This window comes from Glycine max, chromosome 2 (assembly GCF_000004515.6).
Source record: "Glycine max cultivar Williams 82 chromosome 2, Glycine_max_v4.0, whole genome shotgun sequence".
Classification (NCBI taxonomy): Eukaryota; Viridiplantae; Streptophyta; class Magnoliopsida; order Fabales; family Fabaceae; genus Glycine; species Glycine max.
In genome coordinates this window covers 5,447,383-5,468,335 of record NC_016089.4, presented here as the reverse complement: position 1 = coordinate 5,468,335, position 20,953 = coordinate 5,447,383, and the positions used below count along the sequence as shown (strand labels likewise).

Here is a 20,953-nt window from a genome sequence, read left to right as displayed (position 1 = left end):
CAAACGAGTTTATTTACTAACAACTTTGATATTTCCAACAAGATTGGAGAAGGAGGCTTTGGTCCTGTTTATAAGGTATCCTACAAGATATTACATATAACACCTTATAATTATTTGTGATGTGTTTGATGATATGTCTAAGCAGGGGTTCGTGAGAGATGTGCTGACATACAATATATTTATTATATTTTTGTTAAAAAATTTGCAGGTTCTGGGTGTTCTTTTGTGGGATATGGAGCAACACAAGAGATTGGCCCATTTTTAGTGGACACCGATGGTAGGGGCCATAAATTCAATAACTTTTCATGGAACAAAGGTATGAAACGTGAGATCTAGGACCACAAACATATGTACATACTAAAATTTGTTGGCACAGTCCACCTAATTACTGCTTTCTAGTTTCTACATGATCATGATTGTTAATTGATGCTTAGAATTCTTGACATATATAAGTGAAATGTGATAACGCAGAGGCCAACATGATTTCAAAATAATATTAGAATCCAGGTTGAAAGATGATTTCAAAAGAAGAATTGAGTTTTTAATGCAGAATTATAAATGTTATTAATATTGTTTAATTATAAAATTGGAACTTTAATTTGCTAACTCGCATAAAGCTGCTTTATTATAGATGTAGGTTATCAAATCAAAATTCTAATTATGATTGGTAGTATATTGGAGAATATATACTACTAAAAAGTAAAAACACTTACGTATTATACTTAAATTTTGTTTAAACATGACATTGGAGTCTTACTATGCATCACAGGTGAATAGGCAGAGTAACATATTTAACCATCTATTTTCATTAATATTTTTAATTAGTTAAGTTGCATCATTCTTTAAGTTTAATTCTAACTAATGATTGTTGCACGTCATTTCCTGTTATTTTTAATTCTAACCATATATATATATTTCTTAGACAGGGATTATTAATATTAGAAAAAAAAATGTTATGCAACAGTTTTTTCCAAAATCACACAAACAGGTGCTAGTTTTTATATCACCATGCATGTTATTTTTAATTTGGCACACTTATTATTAGTGATTTTTTTTTGTTTTGTACGTTTGAAAAGTATATAACAAATTAAGGCTTAGGCTTTGTTAAGATATTGGTTGAGAAATTAATAAATAGAAAAAATTAAATTAACAACACAGACATGGGATTTTTAATTTAAATTTAAATTAAAAATTTAAATGTACACCATATGATTAAAAATTTAAATTAAGAAAAAATTTATATAAAGAATACAAAAAATTTACTAACAAAAAACCTTGCCTTTGTCTAATATATATATATATATATATATATATATAATTCTGTTATGCATCATGACTCAGCCTTCTTTCTTGAACTTGACAAGTGGACTGTGTGCTGCTTGACTTTTGTTATCGAGATGTGTTTAATTGGTCTTCTTATTTGGAAATAACTGCACTTGTTTTCAAAATGTGGATTGTGATTGCTTAACTGATTTTTATTTATTAAAAATAAATTGTAATTAGTAAATAATACAGTTCATAGAATGAAAATATCTTGAAGTTTGGGTTATGTGTGCCTATGAAAAGTGAATATTATCATCAATGATTATCTAAAAATTTTCTCTTGTTAGGTTCGGCTTGGATGACACTGTCAAAATCTTTCATCGATTACTGCATATGGGGATGGGACAACCTACCTCGAACCGTACTCATGTACTATCCAAAGGTGAAGTCTTTTCTTTTTTATATCCAACAATATATTAGAAGTTGCTTTTAATTAAATTTGCTTTGCTTAAGTGGTGATGCATCTCCAATCGTTATACCTTAGTCAAAACCTCTTTAAAATTTTTTTGATACTTAAGCTGTTAAGCATTCTTCCTTGCAGTTGCAACTTTTGAATGTAATAGTAAAATTTCTTCGAATGTAATAGTAAAAAAGTTTGAATGTATACGTTTTTTTATTACAAGACAAATATTTTGGTATAGCAAATATTATGGAGGAATGAAATCTCTGTCAGAGAAGGTAGATGCACTTTCCCAGAATCTTGTGAGGGAAACGTCTGTACTAAATAATAAAGAAGACACTTTGAGGAGTGAAGAAGCCAACAAAGCAAATGTATGTCAATGATGTTCTAGATTTGTTGTTTGCTCAATTTTAAGATTATGTACCAAATCCTTATGCTTCTAATATTTTGAAATATTTCTAGTTTGTGAAGCTGATATTTGGGTTTTGAACCTTTGTGTTTTTAGCTTGTTAAAAATATTGAAGAATTGAAGCATTCTGGAAAAGAGAAGTCCTCTGCTGTTAAAAAGGCTGAAGAGGGGGCAGCAGATCTGAAAAAGAAAGTTGATGAGCTCACAAAGAGTCTAGAGGAGCATGATAAAGAATACCAGGTAAAGGCTTAAGTTGTCTGGCTTTGTGATGCCTATCAGTGGGATTTCTGTTATGCCTATTGAGGTGTTTTGGGCAACTTACTTTTTATCTTTTAGGAAAAGCAGTTGCTAAATTTGATTTGTATTATGTACAAGTGCATTTTTCCTGTGGTTTCATCAAAGAATTAGAACAATTATGGCTACAACTTTGTATGTTGGATACATTAGAGGATCATTAATTCAAAAAAGGATATTCAATTTGCATGGACTTATATATGTAGGATGCATGTCATTTGATGCTATTGTTCAGATTTCATTTGATGTTATTATTTAATTTGCATGGTCTGATTTAATTTATAGGTACCAGAGATCAATGTAAAAAAAATGCATCAATAAAACGAAGAAAATAAAAAAAAAACTTAGACATACAAAGACGGTTTCCGAAAACGTCATAAAATGACAACATAATATAGACCTACAAAGACGCTTCCCATAACCGTCGTAAATTTGCATAACATACAAAGACGTTTCCCATAAAACGTCTTAGTATGCAGTCTTGACATGCTATCTAAGACGGTCATAAAAACCGTCTTAAATTGGCACCTATTAAGACGGTCATGGTAACCGTCTTCATATCGCAAATTTATCTGTAGACTTTAAGACGGTTATGGAAGAAACGTTGTAATATTTAGCACATACTAAGACGGTTCCCATAACCGTCGTAAAATAGCTTATACATTTTACGACGTTGGCATTAACGACGGTTGAAAACCGTCGTGACATGGCCATAAGAACCGACTTAAAATCCAATTTTTCTAGTAGTGGATTCAAATGATATGTTTTTTTATATATATTTTTACTAAGATTTAAGTGGTTGTGTTAAAAAATGATAGTGTTTTTGTAATTTTAGTATTTTGGGCTTTTGGTTGTCATGACTTACGGTTGATTTGATAATTAATGATAATTTAACATCAATTTCCTTTTTTTTTCATTTTTCCAATTTTTTTATTTTAATAATATACACAATCACAGAAGTTGAACCAACCTAAACATGATTGGATTGATTTGGTCCAATTTGAAAACCCAAACACTAACCTGCATCAAGGTTTCAACCTTACCAAGAACGATAAAAGCCAGAAAGCTTTTTTTTTTTTTGATGGTTTTAGTTATCATTTTACTTGTAACATTTTGAATATCTTCCTTTAAGAAAAAAAAAAACTGCATTTTTATGCCTTTTCAAATTAAAGATTTCAAAAGCAGAAAACACTTAGTATCTCCATAAAACCAATCCAATATTATTTCTAACCCTTAAAACATTTTTGTCGAGGTTAAAACTCCTTTATCTCGAGGTTTGATGATACTGTTCATTCATATTTCTGCAGCTTTTGGCAATAAGATTTCAAAACTAATAGTAGCAATTTAAGGTAAGAAAACCTTCTTCCTTTCTTTTACATTATTCATGTTTGTCATTTTTTTTCTTTTCAAAAAATAACATTTGGTAACATATTTCAAAATGTAAAAAAAATAATACTTCGATATATGATAACAATTTTCTTAATCTAATAATTTTTTCTCTCATTATATTTGTTTATGAGTATAATAAAGTTACTTGAATTTGATTTACTACTAATAACTTACGAACAGATTAAATCATAAATTTTATGTAAATTTTTTATATCAAGTAAATCATGTCTATTTATTTTATATAAAATAGGTAAAATAATTATATTAAAAAAATTAATTTACAATTTTTCATGAATTATTGAAAAATAATGAATACAAATTTTAAAATGCGACATTATTAAAGGTTCTTTTTTCATTCGAGAGAAAAAAATGTTAAACTAAATTTAAAAAGCATTTTTTGAAACACTTTTTATTATTTAATTAATATAATGTGTGGTGTTATTTTATGTTTAATGTCTCTCATTATTATTTATAACGATATATATTGTTTTTATTTCTACTCTTTATGGGTAAAATGAATCAAAAATAGATTTTAAATATTATTATATAATTTTAAAAGATAGTAGTGCTTAAATAAAAGTATGTGCATTTTAGTTTATTTTAAAAGCAATTCCTTTTTACCACCATTTTTAAAGGGTTTTTTGTTGAAAGAAAATGATTTTTTTAATCAAAAGTTTAAGGTGAAATACATATAGTCCAAACTTGTTCAAGTGATAAATGAAAAGTTCTAACAACAAATTTTCTAAGACATTAATGGATTGACTAAAATTTGTTAAATCACAAAATTGTGTGAGTCATACTTCTTATTTGATGCATCCCACTCATGATTTTATAGACTTCTATAAATTTTGGCTAATTGGAGAAAATATGTTGAAAAAAGTGCTGCATAGTATGTGTTAGCACTCCTTGAAAAATTCACTTTTTCAAGGACAAGTTTTATAATATAGTAATTAAATACATTCTGGACCAATGAATCCAGAAAAAAAAAATTCATTCTGGACTCCGTTACCTTTGAAAAAAAACGCTTTGATCTTGCAAGAAAAAAATGATATTACTAATATAACAAATAATGTAAGTTATTTTGAGTTTAATTTTTTTACAGTAAAAAAATTTACACCATAAAATGTAAATCAATAAAAAATTATTGTTTTTGTCAAAAAAAATATTAATATAATTTTTAAAATAATTATAAAAACCAATAAACTTATTATATATCTCAGCTTGTGATTAAATACTAGTATAACTCCTAACCCAGTTAAAAATTATTAAATGAAATTTTGTCTATTTTAACGAAGCTTTTGTTTTTTTCACACGCGCGTGTATATATATGTATATATTTCAGCATATTAAAACACTAACTGTTTGACAACTGTGTTCAAAACTATATATTTAATTATTTATTTATACCATTTCCATCTATTCCCTCTTCCACTTCAATCCCATCCCTTTCTCAGTTTCTCTCACCTTGCATTGCAGTTGCACCTTTCAGTTCTTTGTGGAAATCCAAATCTTTTCCTGTGTCTTTCACCAAAAAAAATACCCCTAGAGACCCTAGTACATGAAAAAATAATAATAGTTAGCAGTAATTAAAAAATAGAACCTTTGTTGTTTCGTGCTTTAATTTGGGCACGGGACTTGAACCCCCTCTCCCTTTTTGCCTTCATATATCATATATATTCCCAAAACACAGAACGCACTTTTGTTGTATATATCAATCATCACTAGCCATTAGCCACCGTATACTATCGAGTGAGGCAGCGATTCAATTTCAAAGCTACATAGAGAAGAGAGACACAACACAACATTTTTCACATATAATAAAAAGGAACATCAAATTCCACCCACCTCACCCACTATCACTAAACCTATAGTCTCTGATTATTGATCTCTCTCTGCATAAGCTTCCCATATTTTTTTTAAGGTACTTTATTTACCACTGCCCCCCCTTTTTCCTAGTTTCGTAGTGTATTCTTTTCAATTTGCCTTAGCTAATGTCTATTCTATTACATGTCACATTTATTTGCTGTCAATTTCGGTTCCAATTCCATGGTGTCTGATGACCTATCTCACCCCTATGATATATGTCGCGTACTTTATTATAATTTTTATTTTTGTGCCCAAATATAAGACTTGCTAATAATGGCAGCGTGAAGAACTTCCTTTTATTAGGAATTTTTTAAGTGCCTCGTGGATATAATTGATGCCTAATTTTATACTTGTATGATTCTGCAACTTTATTTTTTTGCTTAATAATTTTTCAGATATGCAGATGTGCATGTACCTGAATTATGATCCTTAATCAATCTTATATAATCTAAATTTGGTTAGGGTTTATCATAGTATCCTAATAATGGGGGTGTTAATTCGATTTTTAATTGGGTCTTTTGTCATTGAGGGTTTCTGGGTCACAGTGAGTGTGATGTTAAGGTTTAGATTTCAACCTGGCTAGGTCTGTGTTGTTTTGTAAAAGGTTTAAGGGTGAAGCTTTTTCGTGCTGCTTTTGATGAAATTATTGCTGTTGTGGATTTTACGTCTCGTGGGAACTTAGATCATTTGATTCCTGGGATTTTGAGTTTAGGGTTTGGGGGGATGAATTTACACATCGCGTGACAATTGTCAGATTGGATTTTAATGCAGTTGTCCATTGTTAATTAACAGAAAATCACCATTTTTAATGTTTCTCACTGGTTGAATTTGTTTGACTCACAATTTCTTACACTAAAAAAATGATGTTGCATTTTAGACTTCAAAGTTTAAGGGTGTGTTTGGAAAAAAGTTAAAGTCAACCTGGACGGACATTCAGCGAACCAAAGGGGAGACTTCCTTCTACTATTTGTGTCTAGAAAAGTGTAAACGTCCGTTTTCTCCTTTCTCAACGGCAATCCAAACACACACTAAAATTGGAATCCAATCACTTGTCCCCTTTCTTCTGCTGCGGTTAAAGATAACACCTTAACAAAAAAAAAAAAAAAACTAAAAGAGAGAATGTTTATATTTGAAAGAATTTTTTTTTTTAATGACATGTTATTTTTCAATTAGAGGGACTAGCATGGAGATAAGTGATTTCCATCTGTTAAATTTTTCTTAGGCCTTGCCCAAGGGTCATAGTTCTAGTGCTACTAAGTCTATTTTGGGAACTATTTGATCTTGAGATAGAGTCTCACCGGGTTGCTTTGCTTGAACTTTACCCTATCCTTTTCTGCATAAACCAGGTAATAGACCTCGATTGTAAATTTGTGTTTTTTTTAAAAAAAAACCTCTATAATCATGTTGTATACTTGGGAAGGCATCTGTTGATCAACATTCCAAGGTAATAGCATTCAATTATGAAGTTAGATGTGAATTATTGTCTTGTCAGAAGCTATAAAAATAATTATAAAATTTCAATGATGCCTCAATTACTATTGCCATGCATCACTAAATGGTTTACTCTTATCAGGGCAGTAAACAAGAAAATATGCATTGTTCTGCTAGATCACACACTCACACTTAATAGTGGTTAGGTATGCCAATTTGAACTGAATAGGCTGTCCAATCTGCTGCTCTCTGCATATGCAAGTGCCCACTTAATTGAGACCATAAACTGATGGGAAGTGGGGGATTCTTTTTAAACAGATTACTTAATTAATACATTTCAATTCATTGTTAAATAATTTCACTTATTTTATACAATGGTATAACTAATAGTGTGATATTATATGTTGTCTTCTTGCTTATTGTTCTGTTGTGTATTTATTTGTTAAGACTGGTTTGAAGTTGTTCATTCTCATTTTATGAACTAATTGATTTGATTGTTTTATCTTATTGCAGTCTATGAACAACTATTTAAATGTATGAAGAAATAATTTCATTGAACTTTCTAGTTATGAAGCTCAAACACAAATTTGAAATTATCTGACATGCCATGGGGTAACATTAAATGTTTGATATAAAATGATGCGTTTACATTCAAAAAGCAAGAAATGCACCTAAGTTTATACTGACATTAAAATTTGAGGTATTCTGTCATGGACACTGTCATGATTTCTCATGGGATTGGGAATATGGTCAAACTAATCCTTATACAACTAGGGCAATCCTCTCATGCTGAACTCGTGCTTGAGGTTAAGGTAGGTTCGATCTGTTTTTGCTATGATATCAGAGCCTATTCTGTCCTTATGTTGAGCTACCTACAGATGGCAGGTTCTGCAAAACATCATGCTATAGAGTTCAGTTTTGGGATGAAGGGAATGCATCAAGATCTCATATCAGCTAGGAATATGGCCAAATACTCCTTGTAAGATTTGGATAGTTCTCTTAACTTGAGCTTTACCCAGATCATTTATAATATACACAACTCTTTTTTATTTTTTTCTTCCAAATTGCTTGTGCTTATTGACCCTTCCAAAAAGTGACTACTTCATAGATTAAAATCAATGTGTTTTTGAAAATATTTGTTGAGTAAACAGTGTATGTACTGACAGAGTAAGAGATTTGTACGCTATCATCAAATCACAAATCATCATGTATAGTAAGTTTGTTGGCTTTTACAATACCTAAATTGTCATGTCAATGATGATTTCTGATTAGTTGATAGTGCAATTTTTTTTATACTGACAATGTATAGAAATTGAACTCATTTATTTTAATAATTACAAAATCTTTACAATTTCTACACTACCCTTAGTATCATCATGAATTAAAAAATAGTTCCCAACAATTGTGAGTCTGTGATTGTGAAAGGAAAGTGAATGGTTTACCACCTACAAGTACATTAGCATAACCTAGGTTATTGCTAATGCATGATGTGTTTGGCAAACAATGATCATGATCTAAATATAAGTTTGCATTATATTATTTATTGGTTTAATCCAAGAAAGTCTATGTAATACTCCTTTGGAGGGTAGATTTAGATCAGACAAAAAGAATGAAGGTTTTCTTGGCCACTAATCTCTTACTTGTTTGAGGGAGCACTTGCTGCTGCACTAACATGTGATTTGTTCTCAAGAATCTTGTCTTGGACTATTTGTGTTGAGGCTAAGTTAGGTGTATTGCATTGAGCCTTGACAGACTTAGGTGGGTCAAGTATAACTTGTCTCATTTGGAAGGTACCTTGTGTCATCAAATCAAGCTTTATTTTCTTTAAATTTGTTTGAGGCTCTTTTTGTAATTGAGATTCATGGCTGCCAATTCATCTTTTCAATTTGAGAAAAAAGAGCCTCAAACAAAAGTTAAAGAGAATAACGCTTGATCTGATGTCAAAAGGAACCTTTCAAACATGACTACTTGTACTTAACCCACCTCAGTCTATGGAAGCTCATTGTGATTCATCCAACTTAGCCTCAACACAAACAGTGTAAGACAATATTTTTGAGGGCGAATCACTTGTTAGTGCAACAAGTGCTCCCTCAAACAAGCAAGAGATTTGTGGCCAGGAACCTTCATTCTTGTTGCCTGATCTAAATCTACTTCCAGAGGAGTATTTCACTAACTTTCTTGGATTAAAGTAATAAAGAATATTATGCAAGCTTGTATTTAGATCATGATCGTTGTTTGCCATGCACATATAAACACACCAACAATAACCTTGGTTATACTAATGTACTTGTAAATCATTCACTTTCCTTAATTGTTCCAGGCAAACCTCTTTTCTTTTCCACATGATTTCAACATTTCTTTCATATATTTCTCTCTCTTTCAGCATGTTATTAGAGCCTATCTTAGATTCATTGTTTGGTCACTTGTATTGCCACGCTCCAAGCTAGTAGCCCTGGGCGTTTGCGAGAGTGTTGAAAAGTTGCCTTAATTGTGCTCACCCCTCTTAGTTGCGACCTTTTTGGTGCTGCTTTAATTGCAGCCTTAAGGGTGGTGTTTAGTCCCAAACTGACTAGAGATATGACTTAAATAGATCTATAAATCTTGGGCATTCCTCATGTTACAAACCGGTTTTATGAGGCTGAGTTAGGCCATAGGACCGAATTCTAAGAAATACAGAATTAGAGAACTGAATATTCAATACAATTTTTGTTTTTCATTTAATACGTGATCTTGCATTCCCCGCACCTCTCAAACCTTTAGTGAAATGGATATATTGACAAATGATTCCTTGCTCTGATGCTGTCAAGTCATAAAGCCAGTAATTTAAGAAGGGATCTTGAAAATGGTAATTTGTATTGCTGGTTTTATCAAGTTAATGTTCCCCCAAATTTTCTGTAAATCACTGAAATCCTAAAATGGAATTTCATAAAAGTTCATATTGGTGTTTGCTCCTAGTCAAGGAACACATGGTGTTTTTCTTAGTTCTACGATATATATTGTTTTGCTCCCTTTTCTTTTAATTTGATTTTGATATACCCATGCCATTTAGTTTCAATATATTTTATTTATGTTTTATTTTCAGCCTCCTTTTTTCAATACTATGCTTAACACTACATTATTATACTTTTTTTGTGGAATGGCCTTTGACAGAATAGTGGTTAGATGGGAATCATAAGTCATAGGAAGCATATCATGTCATACTGCCGATTTTAATATAGTATCATGGAAGTACTTCCTTGTTCTGGTGTTCAGTATGCTGGGGGATCTGATTGCTCTCAGCCAAGTTTAGGAACAACTTTTGTAAACCAGGGAGAAAGTGGTGATCAGGCTAAATTGGAAGATGATCAACTGAATGACTCATTACGAACGGAAGGGCCTCAGCTAGAAAGACAAGGCCAAACGCAACAGATTGTTTGTGAACCCTTGACTAATATAGCTTGCCAATGTGGTGGATCTTCATGTTGTGACTGCCAAGTGGAAGGCCAGAAGGAATCCATTAGTTTCCATGATGTTGAAGATGATGGAATAAACAAGCCTTGCTTAGCCTTTGAAAACTCTGGCTCTATTCCAGATACAAATGAAAGTGAATCACCAAATGGTAGTAGGGAAGTAGAGCTGTCATTTTCTGAACCCACCTGGCTGAAGGGAGATGAGCCTGTGGCATTGTGGGTCAAGGTATTTGTGTGCGCGCGCATGCGCAAAATTTGGTTATTTACTATCTGTTGGGAGCCTTTTCTAATAGTTGTTTGCTATTCTCCCTACAATTAGAGTATTAATTATTCAACAGTCCGATGTAGCCAATGTTGTATTTATTATTTTAAAATTCCTAATATCTCTTTACTAATATTACACCTGTTTGTTTTAACTTTTATTTTAATTTTTCTTTTATAAAATAAGCAGTTTTTTGCTTTTTTGATGTATTTTTCTAAACTTTTTTTTTCCTACTTTTTTAATGAAACAACTTCTATTTGCTTCTTAAAACATCACTTAATTTTTTTTTAAGAATAACTCTTTTTTTAAGTTTAAAAAATGGGCCTACTGCTTGATCACAATGATTAGAAAATATTCTCTTTATTTTAGACACCTCTTACATATTTCATTGACCAACTTGGGGGGGGGGGGGAGGGGAGGAAAGTCAGAATGCAATGTGGCCTAATTTTGTGTTTTTCTTTACTTGTCTTTTTTAGTGGAGAGGGAACTGGCAGGCTGGTATCAAATGTGCAAGGGCTGACTGGCCATTATCAACTTTAAAAGCAAAACCAACTCATGACCGGAAGAAATATTTTGTTATATTTTTTCCTCACACAAGGAATCATTCTTGGGCTGATATGCTGCTTGTTCGATCAATTTATGAGTTTCCCCAGCCTATTGCACACAAAACTCATCAAGCAGGATTGAAAATGGTAAAAGATTTGACTGTTGCACGGCGGTTTATAATGCAAAAGCTAACCATTGGTATACTGAGCATTGTTGATCAGCTTCATCCTAATGTATGTGATGATGGTTCTATTTCTTCTTCACTCCTTATTCTTGTAATCTCTAACTTTTTTATTGTATTTTTTACTTTTGATGTTTTTGATAAATATAGGCCTTGCTAGAAACTGCTCGTGATGTGATGGTTTGGAAGGAGTTTGCTATGGAGACTTCTCGTTGTAACAGTTATTCAGATTTTGGCAGAATGCTTCTAAAGTTACAAAATGTAAATTACAACTTTTGATAATAGTTTATGGAGTAGAGAGCTTACATTTTTTCGATCTTTTAACATTGTTGCATTTTAAAATGTCTGAACTTGTTGTAGCTATGCTTCTCTATTGGGTTAATATGCACTAGAAATATACTAAACAATATTCTTGTGAATATGAAGCTTCTACTAACATAACAAAGTAGTGTGATAGATTTACATTGAGTTCTGCTTTTATTATATATTTTCAAGTCAAATAAAATTGGAAAAGTACTTGATAACAATGCAGCTTTAGAACCTTGTGTTGAAAAAAATTCTACAAGCTAAAAAAGACAGGGTTCCAATGCATTTGGAGGGTGCTACACATGTTAGATTTTGATAAAGTTTGAATTCGAAAAAATTGCAAACTACACCTTGATGATCATTCTTTTGCTCTTCTCTTACATGTGACTTTTAGGGTTAACACATACCTTGGTTACTATTGTAGTTCATTGGCCCTGAAGTTTTTATACTTCATATCCTCCCACTTTTAATTTATATTGTTTCCATGCTTGTTTCTTCAACCCTCACTACTAGTCTTTTTTATTCTTGCTATGGACTTATGGAATTCAACTTGCTGACAAGGGATATCATTCCATTTTCCTCTCATTTGGGTGATGTGTCTCATGGGTCCACAAGCATACTTAGTATTGCGTCTTAAAACTAATGGTGAATTAATTTCTACCTAGCATTTTGTATCATGTATTTCAAGATAGCAATGCCACTGTGATATAAGAGCCATTTTAGTTTTCACCTATTCATATTCTTAATCTTATTTAAATATAGTTGGCCTGATGTCTTATCAAGGGGAGAGAAAAGAGACTGCCTTGGTATCATTTCAATATAGCATATCATCTATTCTATTGACTTGACATCCTCCACATGGATGAGCACATATTGCCAGTATGGCAATTCGTTAAGTTAAAAGCATTATCATATTTGATTGAATTGAATTTCTGGCACTTCTTTGAAGTTGAATGCTAACACCTAATGTAAATTACTTGCATAGTATGTGCTATTTATGTCATTTGAGCTATATTGTAGTTTTAAAATTATAAATCCTAGTATTTTCAGTTTTCATTAGATAAATACAAACATCATGGTTCAATTAATATTTCTTGGTAACCTTTTCTGGTGACTTAAGTAGTGTAATCATTTTTCGTTACAGAGCATAGTGAAGCACTACACAGATGCTGACTGGATACAACATTCATCTTACTCTTGGGCTGAACGATGCCAGACTGCAAATAGTGCTGAATTGGTAGAGCTACTGAAGGAGGTACTTTATAATTTTGGTGACCAATTCATGTATCTAGAAAAAAGGACTGTGTACTCATATTTGCATGATCTTCATGGCAAATGACTATTTTTTTATTTATTTAATACTCACAAATGGATAATAAACATAAAAATAGGACAATAAAATGCTTAAAACCCATGAGCAGAGCACAGCTAAAGGTTGTCTCATATTGTTATTATTTTGTACGCCCTGACTCCATTTCTTTCCCAGAGTGCATTTTGATAAAAGAACATTCAAGGAAAATAAAGACTTAAGTTATTAGGTGAAGGCTCAAGATTGATTTTTTATCTTTAACACCTCTCGTCATGCATGCATCCATTAAGGTTGAAGTGTGAATACACATGCTTAATCTACCCTGTGCTGAAAACTCAGCCATATTTAAGAGAATGGAAGATGGCAAGGATTGAACTTCTGATGACTTATTCATAGAGGCTTTGATACTATGTCTGAGAGCAACTCTCAGTTAAAAGTTTTAGCTATTAGGTGAAGGACCAACATTGATTTTATCTCAAACGAAACCTAAACAAAATAGTAGGGAAAAATCTTTATAATCTTCAATACAATAAACCCAAGAGGTGAAGATACAAAAGAAATGGTCCCTTTAAGTTTTTGCTTTTATCCGTTCATATCTTGCCCTCACACTGCCACGAATCCTTACTAGTTAGGGTGTTCACAGATAAGAAAAAGCATCCAATCAAAGCACTTTTGTTTACTTAATTCATCATCCAATTGGTTTGGTTTAAAGTTTAAATTCGATCGAATGATACAATCCATTCTAAAGCAGCTTTGATCAAATCCTTTTTTGGTTCTAGTCTTACTTTTATTTTGCTCTGAAAAATGGTATGAAATAAATGGTAAGATATATAATAAACATAATATTTACTAAAAAAACTATCTTTAATTAAATATATTTTTCATAAATAAGTATAAGTCATGTGAAAATTTTACAAATATATAGAGAAATAAACATGTAACCATGAATCATATCATAAATTTATAAATAAAAATATAAACGTATATATAAGTTCATTTTGGATTATATTGGATAGGTTATCAAAATCAAATCTGATCTAATTCAATAAATTTTTTTGGGGTTTTTTAATCTGTTTTTTTTTTGTTTGATTGCATTGGTTTGTGAACACTGCTACTCACCAGTGCCCAAAATGTATAAGAGATTAAGAAAAATCATTATGATCTTACATAATTCCTATTATTTTAAGAAAATATGTAGTCTCTAGAAGTTTATCTGATTGGTTTTTGTGAAAACCAAAATCAGATATTCACTCAATTGCCTCTTTTGATTAACTAAGGTTATCTTCTGCCATCTGGGGATATCAGTATACACTAAACACTTCTAATGTCATTTTTTATGCATTTTTTTTGGTATATTTGTTAATGCATTTTAAACTTTAATAATAGAGAATGTGGGCAATGTGGTGCTTCCTTTCTGATGCGCAGACTGAAATCATATGTCAAATTTCTAAAAGCTGCTGAAATAAATACATAACTTTGTTTAAACAATAATCACAAAAACTTATGCTTTGCTTAGGTTGATTTGTTTCTTATCCTCTTGTTCAGGAATTGTCTGATTCTATTTTGTGGAATGATGTCAATGCTCTTTGGGATGCACTGGTGCAATCAACATTAGGTTCTGAGTGGAAAACCTGGAAGCATGATGTGATGAAATGGTTTTCCACATCACCTTCCTTTTCTAGCAGCAAGGATATGAATCAAATGACCTCTGATGGGTTGTTCCAAGTAAGCCTTCAGGTTGGTAGAAAAAGGCCCAAACTTGAAGTTCGTCGTGCAGATACGCATGCTACACTGGTGGAAACAAAAGGTTCATATCAGCAAATTACTCTTGAAACTGACCCAGGTTTCTATAGGAGTCAGGACATATTGAATACATTAGCAGCTGAGACCTCTACACACAAAGATATTAAGGAGGTACCTGTGGCAACTAGTAATTTGACCAATAAATGGAATGAAATTGTAGTTGAGGCTACTGATTCTGAGATGTTGCATGGAAATGGAATGGAGTCAACACCTATGAATGAGATGGCTGGTAAAAAAATTGTAGAACCTGGTGCTAAGAATCGGCAATGCATAGCTTATGTTGAAGCGAAGGGAAGACAATGTGTGAGATGGGCAAATGACGGTGAGGTATATTGTTGTGCGCATTTGTCATCTCATTTTTTGGGAAGCTTAGGGAAAGCCGAAAAACCTGTTTCAGTTGATACTCCAATGTGTGGAGGTACAACTGTTCTTGGTACTAAGTGTAAGCATCATGCCCTTCCTGGCTCTTCATTCTGTAAGAAACATCGTCCCCATGCTGAAACAAATGAGATCTCAAATTTAACCCATAATACACTGAAGAGAAAACATGAAGAAAATCACATTGGTTCAGGGGGCTTGATCAGCAAAGACATGGTATTGATAAATGCTGAAAGTTCATTGCAAGTAGAACCAGTGCCTGCCATTGATGGTGATTCCTTCCTTGGAAGAAGCAACTTAGATGAGAGGCCTGCCCTTTCTGGCAATGATCAGATTGCAATGGAGGTACTTCACTGTATAGGTTCTCCTCCTTATGATGACAAGGACCCCTGTTTGGAAGAACCAAAGAGGTATTTCTTGTATTGTGAGAAGCACCTTCCAAGCTGGCTAAAACGTGCAAGAAATGGAAAGAGTAGGATAATATCAAAAGAAGTGTTCACAGAAATTTTAAGGGACTGCTGCTCATGGAAGCAAAAGGTGCACCTGCATAAAGCATGTGAGCTTTTTTACAGGCTATTCAAAAGCATTTTGTCACAAAGAAGCCCAGCTTCTAAGGAAGTTCAGTTCAAGCAGGCTTTAACTGAAGCCTCAAAAGATACTAGTGTTGGGGAATTCCTTATGAAGTTGGTTCATAGTGAAAAGGAGAGAATTGAATTGATCTGGGGATTCAATGATGACATAGATGTATCCTCACTCGTGGAAGGTCCACCTCTCGTTCCTTCCACAGATAATGACAGCTTTGATAATGAAAATGTCATTAAGTGTAAGATTTGCTGTGCAAAATTTCCTGATGACCAAACTCTTGGTAACCATTGGATGGACAACCATAAAAAGGAAGCACAGTGGCTGTTCAGAGGTTATGCTTGTGCCATTTGTCTGGATTCTTTTACAAACAAGAAGCTATTGGAAGCCCATGTTCAGGAGAGACACCGTGTGCAATTTGTTGAACAGTGCTTGCTTCTCCAATGCATTCCTTGTGGTAGTCATTTTGGAAATATGGAGCAGTTATGGCTGCATGTTCTATCAGTCCACCCTGTTGAATTCAAGCCACTGAAAGCTCCTGAGCAGCAAACTTTGCCTTGTGAGGACTCTCCGGAAAATCTTGACCAGGGAAATTCAGCTTCTTTGGAGAATAATTCTGAGAATCCAGGTGGTTTGCGGAGGTTTGTTTGCCGGTTTTGTGGGTTAAAATTTGATTTACTACCTGACCTGGGTCGCCATCATCAAGCTGCTCATATGGGCCGCAATTTAGGTACCAGCCGCTCTACAAAAAGGGGAGTTCGTTATTATACGCATAGATTAAAATCTGGCAGACTTAGCCGTCCTAGATTTAAAAATGGTTTGGCAGCAGCATCATTTAGAATTAGGAATAGGGCTAATGCTAATTTAAAGAGACACATTCAGGCAACAAAGTCACTTGACATGGTGGAAAGAAAGATAAAACCTCATGTAACTGAGACAGGAAATATTGGTAAGTTGGCAGAATATCAATGCTCGGCAGTTGCAAAGATTTTATTTTCTGAGATTCAGAAGACTAAACCACGGCCTAACAATCTTGATATCTTGTCAATTGGTCGTTCTGTATGCTGTAAAGTTAGTCTTAAAGCCTCACTGGAGGAGAAATATGGAATTTTGCCTGAAAGGCTCTATTTGAAGGCAGCAAAACTTTGCAGCGATCATAACATTCAGGTGGGTTGGCACCAGGATGGGTTCATTTGTCCTAGGGGTTGTAAGGTTTTGAAGGACCAAAGGGATCTCTCTCCCTTAGCATCTCTTCCTAATGGTTTCCTAAAGCCAAAATCAGTAATTTTATCAGATCCTGTTTGTGACGAGTTGGAGGTGGATGAGTTTCATTACATCATTGATTCACAACATTTAAAAGTAGGGTCCTTACAAAAGGTTACTGTCTTGTGTGACGACATAAGCTTTGGGAAGGAATCAATTCCAGTGATTTGTGTATTAGATCAAGATATTCTAAACTCTCTTCTTAGGCATGGGTCCGTTGAGGAAGATATAAATCTCTCTAGGCCTTGGGAGAGCTTTACTTATGTTACAAAGCCAATGCTTGATCAATCACTTAGCCTTGATACTGAGGTACTTAATTGTGACTCAGTTTTTCCTTTGATCAAATCCAAATCAGAGATAACAGAAAACTTCATTTATATTAAATGCATGTTATTTCACATACTTATTTGTCATAAGATACCTTATTGATACTCATGTCCATTTAAGGACCTAAAATGGATCGAGTTCTATGCTCAAGGACTCACACAAGTATCACACGTTTATGTAATACATATCTCTTTGTCAAACTGAATCTAGAAAGAATTTTTGTTGAGTACACTATCATTTTAATTGGTTCTCAATAATATTTAACCTATTTTTTTATTAACAGAGTCTGCAACTAAGATGTGCTTGCTCATTTTCTGCCTGCTGTCCTGAAACGTGTGATCATGTCTACCTTTTTGATAATGACTATGATGATGCAAAAGACATATTTGGGAAACCAATGCGTAGTAGGTTCCCATATGATGAGAATGGTCGAATAATATTGGAGGTAAAATATTTGTATTAATTATTTGCTGCCATTATATATAAAATATGTTCTAAATATGTTGGGCATTATTTAGCAACACCATATCCAGGTTATCCTAAAGTTATGTCTCCCCCCGCCCCCTACTTAGAATTAAGTATATAGGATATACAGAAGATATTTCCCTTTTTGATTTCTATGTTACTAATCTACAAATATTTTTTGTCTCATGCTGGGAATTGCTCTGTGAAACTACAGGAAGGTTACCTTGTGTATGAATGTAACCAGATGTGCAAATGCAATAAAACCTGTCCAAACAGAATATTGCAGAATGGAATACGGATTAAATTGGAAGTCTTTAAAACAGAAAAGAAGGTGCTACTTTTCTTCTTTTGATGATTTCCAAATGACTTTTAAGGTCTATTACATTGACTTTTATTATTTCATTCACAGGGATGGGCTGTAAGGGCTGGTGAGGCTATCCTTCGTGGAACATTTGTGTGTGAGTACATTGGAGAGGTTTTAGATAAGCAGGAGGCACAAAACCGGCGCAAAAGGTTTACATTTCTTCACAATGTAGTTTCTTTTAGCAGTGTTGTTAAATGGTGGCACTATGGCCGCCATGGCAGTTTTGCTGCCAACCGCCATTGTTAATTTGTGAAGGGAGGCATGCCATGGCGGACCGTAGGCCACAATGGCATGCTTATATGTCGGAATTTTGGCCTTCCCCCATGTTGCGCCATCTGCCATTGATAACATTGCTTTTTAGTTAATTGATGTTTTTTCTCTTTTACTGACTTGCCCTATATAAATACCAGATACGGCAAAGAACACTGCAGTTATTTCTATGACGTTGATGATCATGTTAATGATATGGGTAGATTGATTGAAGGACAGGCCCATTATGTCATTGATACAACTAGATTTGGAAATGTCTCTAGGTTCATCAATAACAGGTGAGCACACGGATTTAATGTAGGAGACTAGGAATATTTGTTATTTGCTACAACAAAAACATGATGCAATTTGTTAATTTTCTTTTCTTTTCTTTTCAACATGATAAAGATTTTACTTTTTTTTTTCTTTCGAGCTATGGTGGTTTTTATTGAAGCATAAGATTTTATCACTAGCAACTTTTTAATTCATTGTTTTACTTCCTAACGCCTGTTGGTTTCCTCTTGCAATTTGGGGTTATTGCAGCTGCTCGCCCAATCTTGTGAGTTACCAAGTTCTTGTAGAGAGCATGGATTGTGAGCGTGCACATATTGGTCTTTACGCAAATCGAGATGTAAGAACCCTTCTCTATATGATGTTCCCTTTAGAGTGACCCAATATTTATGTTGCTTGGGAGTATGCTCATACAAACACTTTTCTTGATATGGTATCTGGTTGATGTGGGAGAAGGGAGTTCAGTTTTAGAGGAAAAGGAAAGAGAGGGAAGTTTTTTCATTTCTAATTATTATCCAATTGATAATTTTGTTTAAAATAAAAGAAATATAATGATAGATCTACACAAACTTAATGTGTTAATCTTTTATTTATATTTATAAACATTATATAACTCAATTTTAAAATAAAATATTTTCCCTCCCCTTCTTTCTCTTCCAAATTCCAAACATACCCTTAAGTGTTGAAGACCATACTTCTATTAGATATTGCCCATTGGCTAAGTTGTATTAGAAATATGCTATCCATATCCAGCTTTAAGGACGTTTATGTGAAGGATGAATTTATGGATTAGATAATGGACTTCACTTGACAAGAATGAAACTTCCTTTTATGTAACAAAATCCTGCATGATTGCCAATAGTGGACATCGCTGTTTTGTCTAGCTTGTACTACATGAATTAGATTTCACTTTGTCTCTTGTTATCAGATTGCTTTGGGTGAAGAATTGACATATAATTATCATTATGATCTTTTACCTGGAGAGGGATCTCCTTGCCTTTGTGGTTCCGCCAAGTGCTGGGGACGTCTGTACTAGAACCTCAGCATCCATGCTGTGTTATTTTAAGATAGTCCAATTTGGGTAGCAAATGATTCACTCAACATTTCAACATTCCAATGAGGAAATCATGCCTACCTAACTTTGAAGTGTTACTGTCTTGATCTCTCTAACAGATGGCACTAGCTAAGGCATCTATATAAAGCAAGGTATTAAATTGCTAAATGTCTATACCAAACTTGACCGTGATCTAGTGATTAAGGATTTTTTGCTGTGTAAAATTTCCCTCCCCCTTTCGCTCTCTAAGTTTTTGTAGCTAGGTGCACTTTTGTTTTCTTTTCTCTTCCTTTCTAATTTTCTCCATCCAAGTGCATGTATTCATCAAATAATTAGGGAAGAACCATTTGTTCCTAGCTCCTCACCAAATTAATGAAGTTCAAGGGAAAGGAAGAGACTTTCTTTGTGTCAGCATCATTGATAGTGGTGTAGGAATGCAAATATGACCAAAGGTGTTTAACTTACCTCCCTTTGTTTTGTCGGCTAAATTACTTATTTTTAAGGGTTAAATATGTTTTTTGTCTATTAACCTTTTGCAACTTCTAGTTTTTGTCTCTAAACTTTTTGATGATCAGTCAATGTTATTTCAACTTTTTTTTGAGTCATAGATTTTAGTCCTTTCCATATATTTTGATTGTTAAGTGGTGATGTGGATTGATTTTATTATTATTATTTTATTTGATTATGTTTATTTTTGGTTAAAAATTATCAGAAATTACATGGATAAAGTATTTTAAAAGGATTACTAATTTGTGGTGACTTATAATTGTCACAAATTACAAGAACCTTTAAAAATAATTTCGTTCAACTAACTCACATCTTAATTAAAGAAGGTTATTATTCAAACCAACAAAAAGAAATTAATCAAAACCAAGGATATAAGTTATTCCAAGATCAAAATCAAGCCGCATTTCATGTTTGATCAAATCCCAAACCAAAATAAAATCTCACTCATCCCCGTTCTTGTAAGATGAAACACTTTTGTTGTTTTCCTTGACAACTTCCTTTTCAT

The 20,953-nt window shown here is 33.0% G+C and overlaps 2 protein-coding genes across 8 annotated transcripts; both read left to right on the top strand.

Annotated features, from left to right (window-relative positions):
• Nucleotides 1–1,976: 1,976 nt before the first annotated feature.
• On the top strand, nt 1,977–3,166 carry LOC100808728 (structural maintenance of chromosomes protein 2-1). Its single transcript, XM_006574655.4, has 2 exons — nt 1,977–2,094; nt 2,229–3,166. Exons 1-2 carry the CDS (start codon nt 1,981–1,983, stop codon nt 2,382–2,384), a joined length of 270 nt encoding a protein of 89 aa, XP_006574718.1. The 5' UTR covers nt 1,977–1,980; the 3' UTR covers nt 2,385–3,166.
• A 2,073-nt stretch (nt 3,167–5,239) lies between these two features.
• LOC100808203 (histone-lysine N-methyltransferase SUVR5) lies at nt 5,240–20,405 on the top strand. Of its 7 annotated transcripts, none has more exons than XM_014765219.3 (14): nt 5,240–5,736; nt 7,813–7,924; nt 7,991–8,091; nt 10,263–10,787; nt 11,300–11,602; nt 11,701–11,811; nt 13,001–13,111; nt 14,711–17,500; nt 17,802–17,963; nt 18,198–18,314; nt 18,393–18,496; nt 18,758–18,895; nt 19,140–19,227; nt 19,816–20,405. In XM_014765219.3, exons 4-14 carry the CDS (start codon nt 10,335–10,337, stop codon nt 19,921–19,923), a joined length of 4,485 nt encoding a protein of 1,494 aa, XP_014620705.1. In that variant the 5' UTR covers nt 5,240–5,736; nt 7,813–7,924; nt 7,991–8,091; nt 10,263–10,334; the 3' UTR covers nt 19,924–20,405. The 7 variants fall into 7 exon arrangements, with proteins under 7 accessions (XP_014620705.1, XP_040866798.1, XP_006574717.1 ...); XM_041010864.1 differs by having other exon boundaries at nt 7,626–7,924; nt 8,022–8,091; XM_006574654.4 differs by having other exon boundaries at nt 7,626–7,924; nt 7,998–8,091.
• The last annotated feature ends 548 nt before the right edge of the window (nt 20,406–20,953 follow it).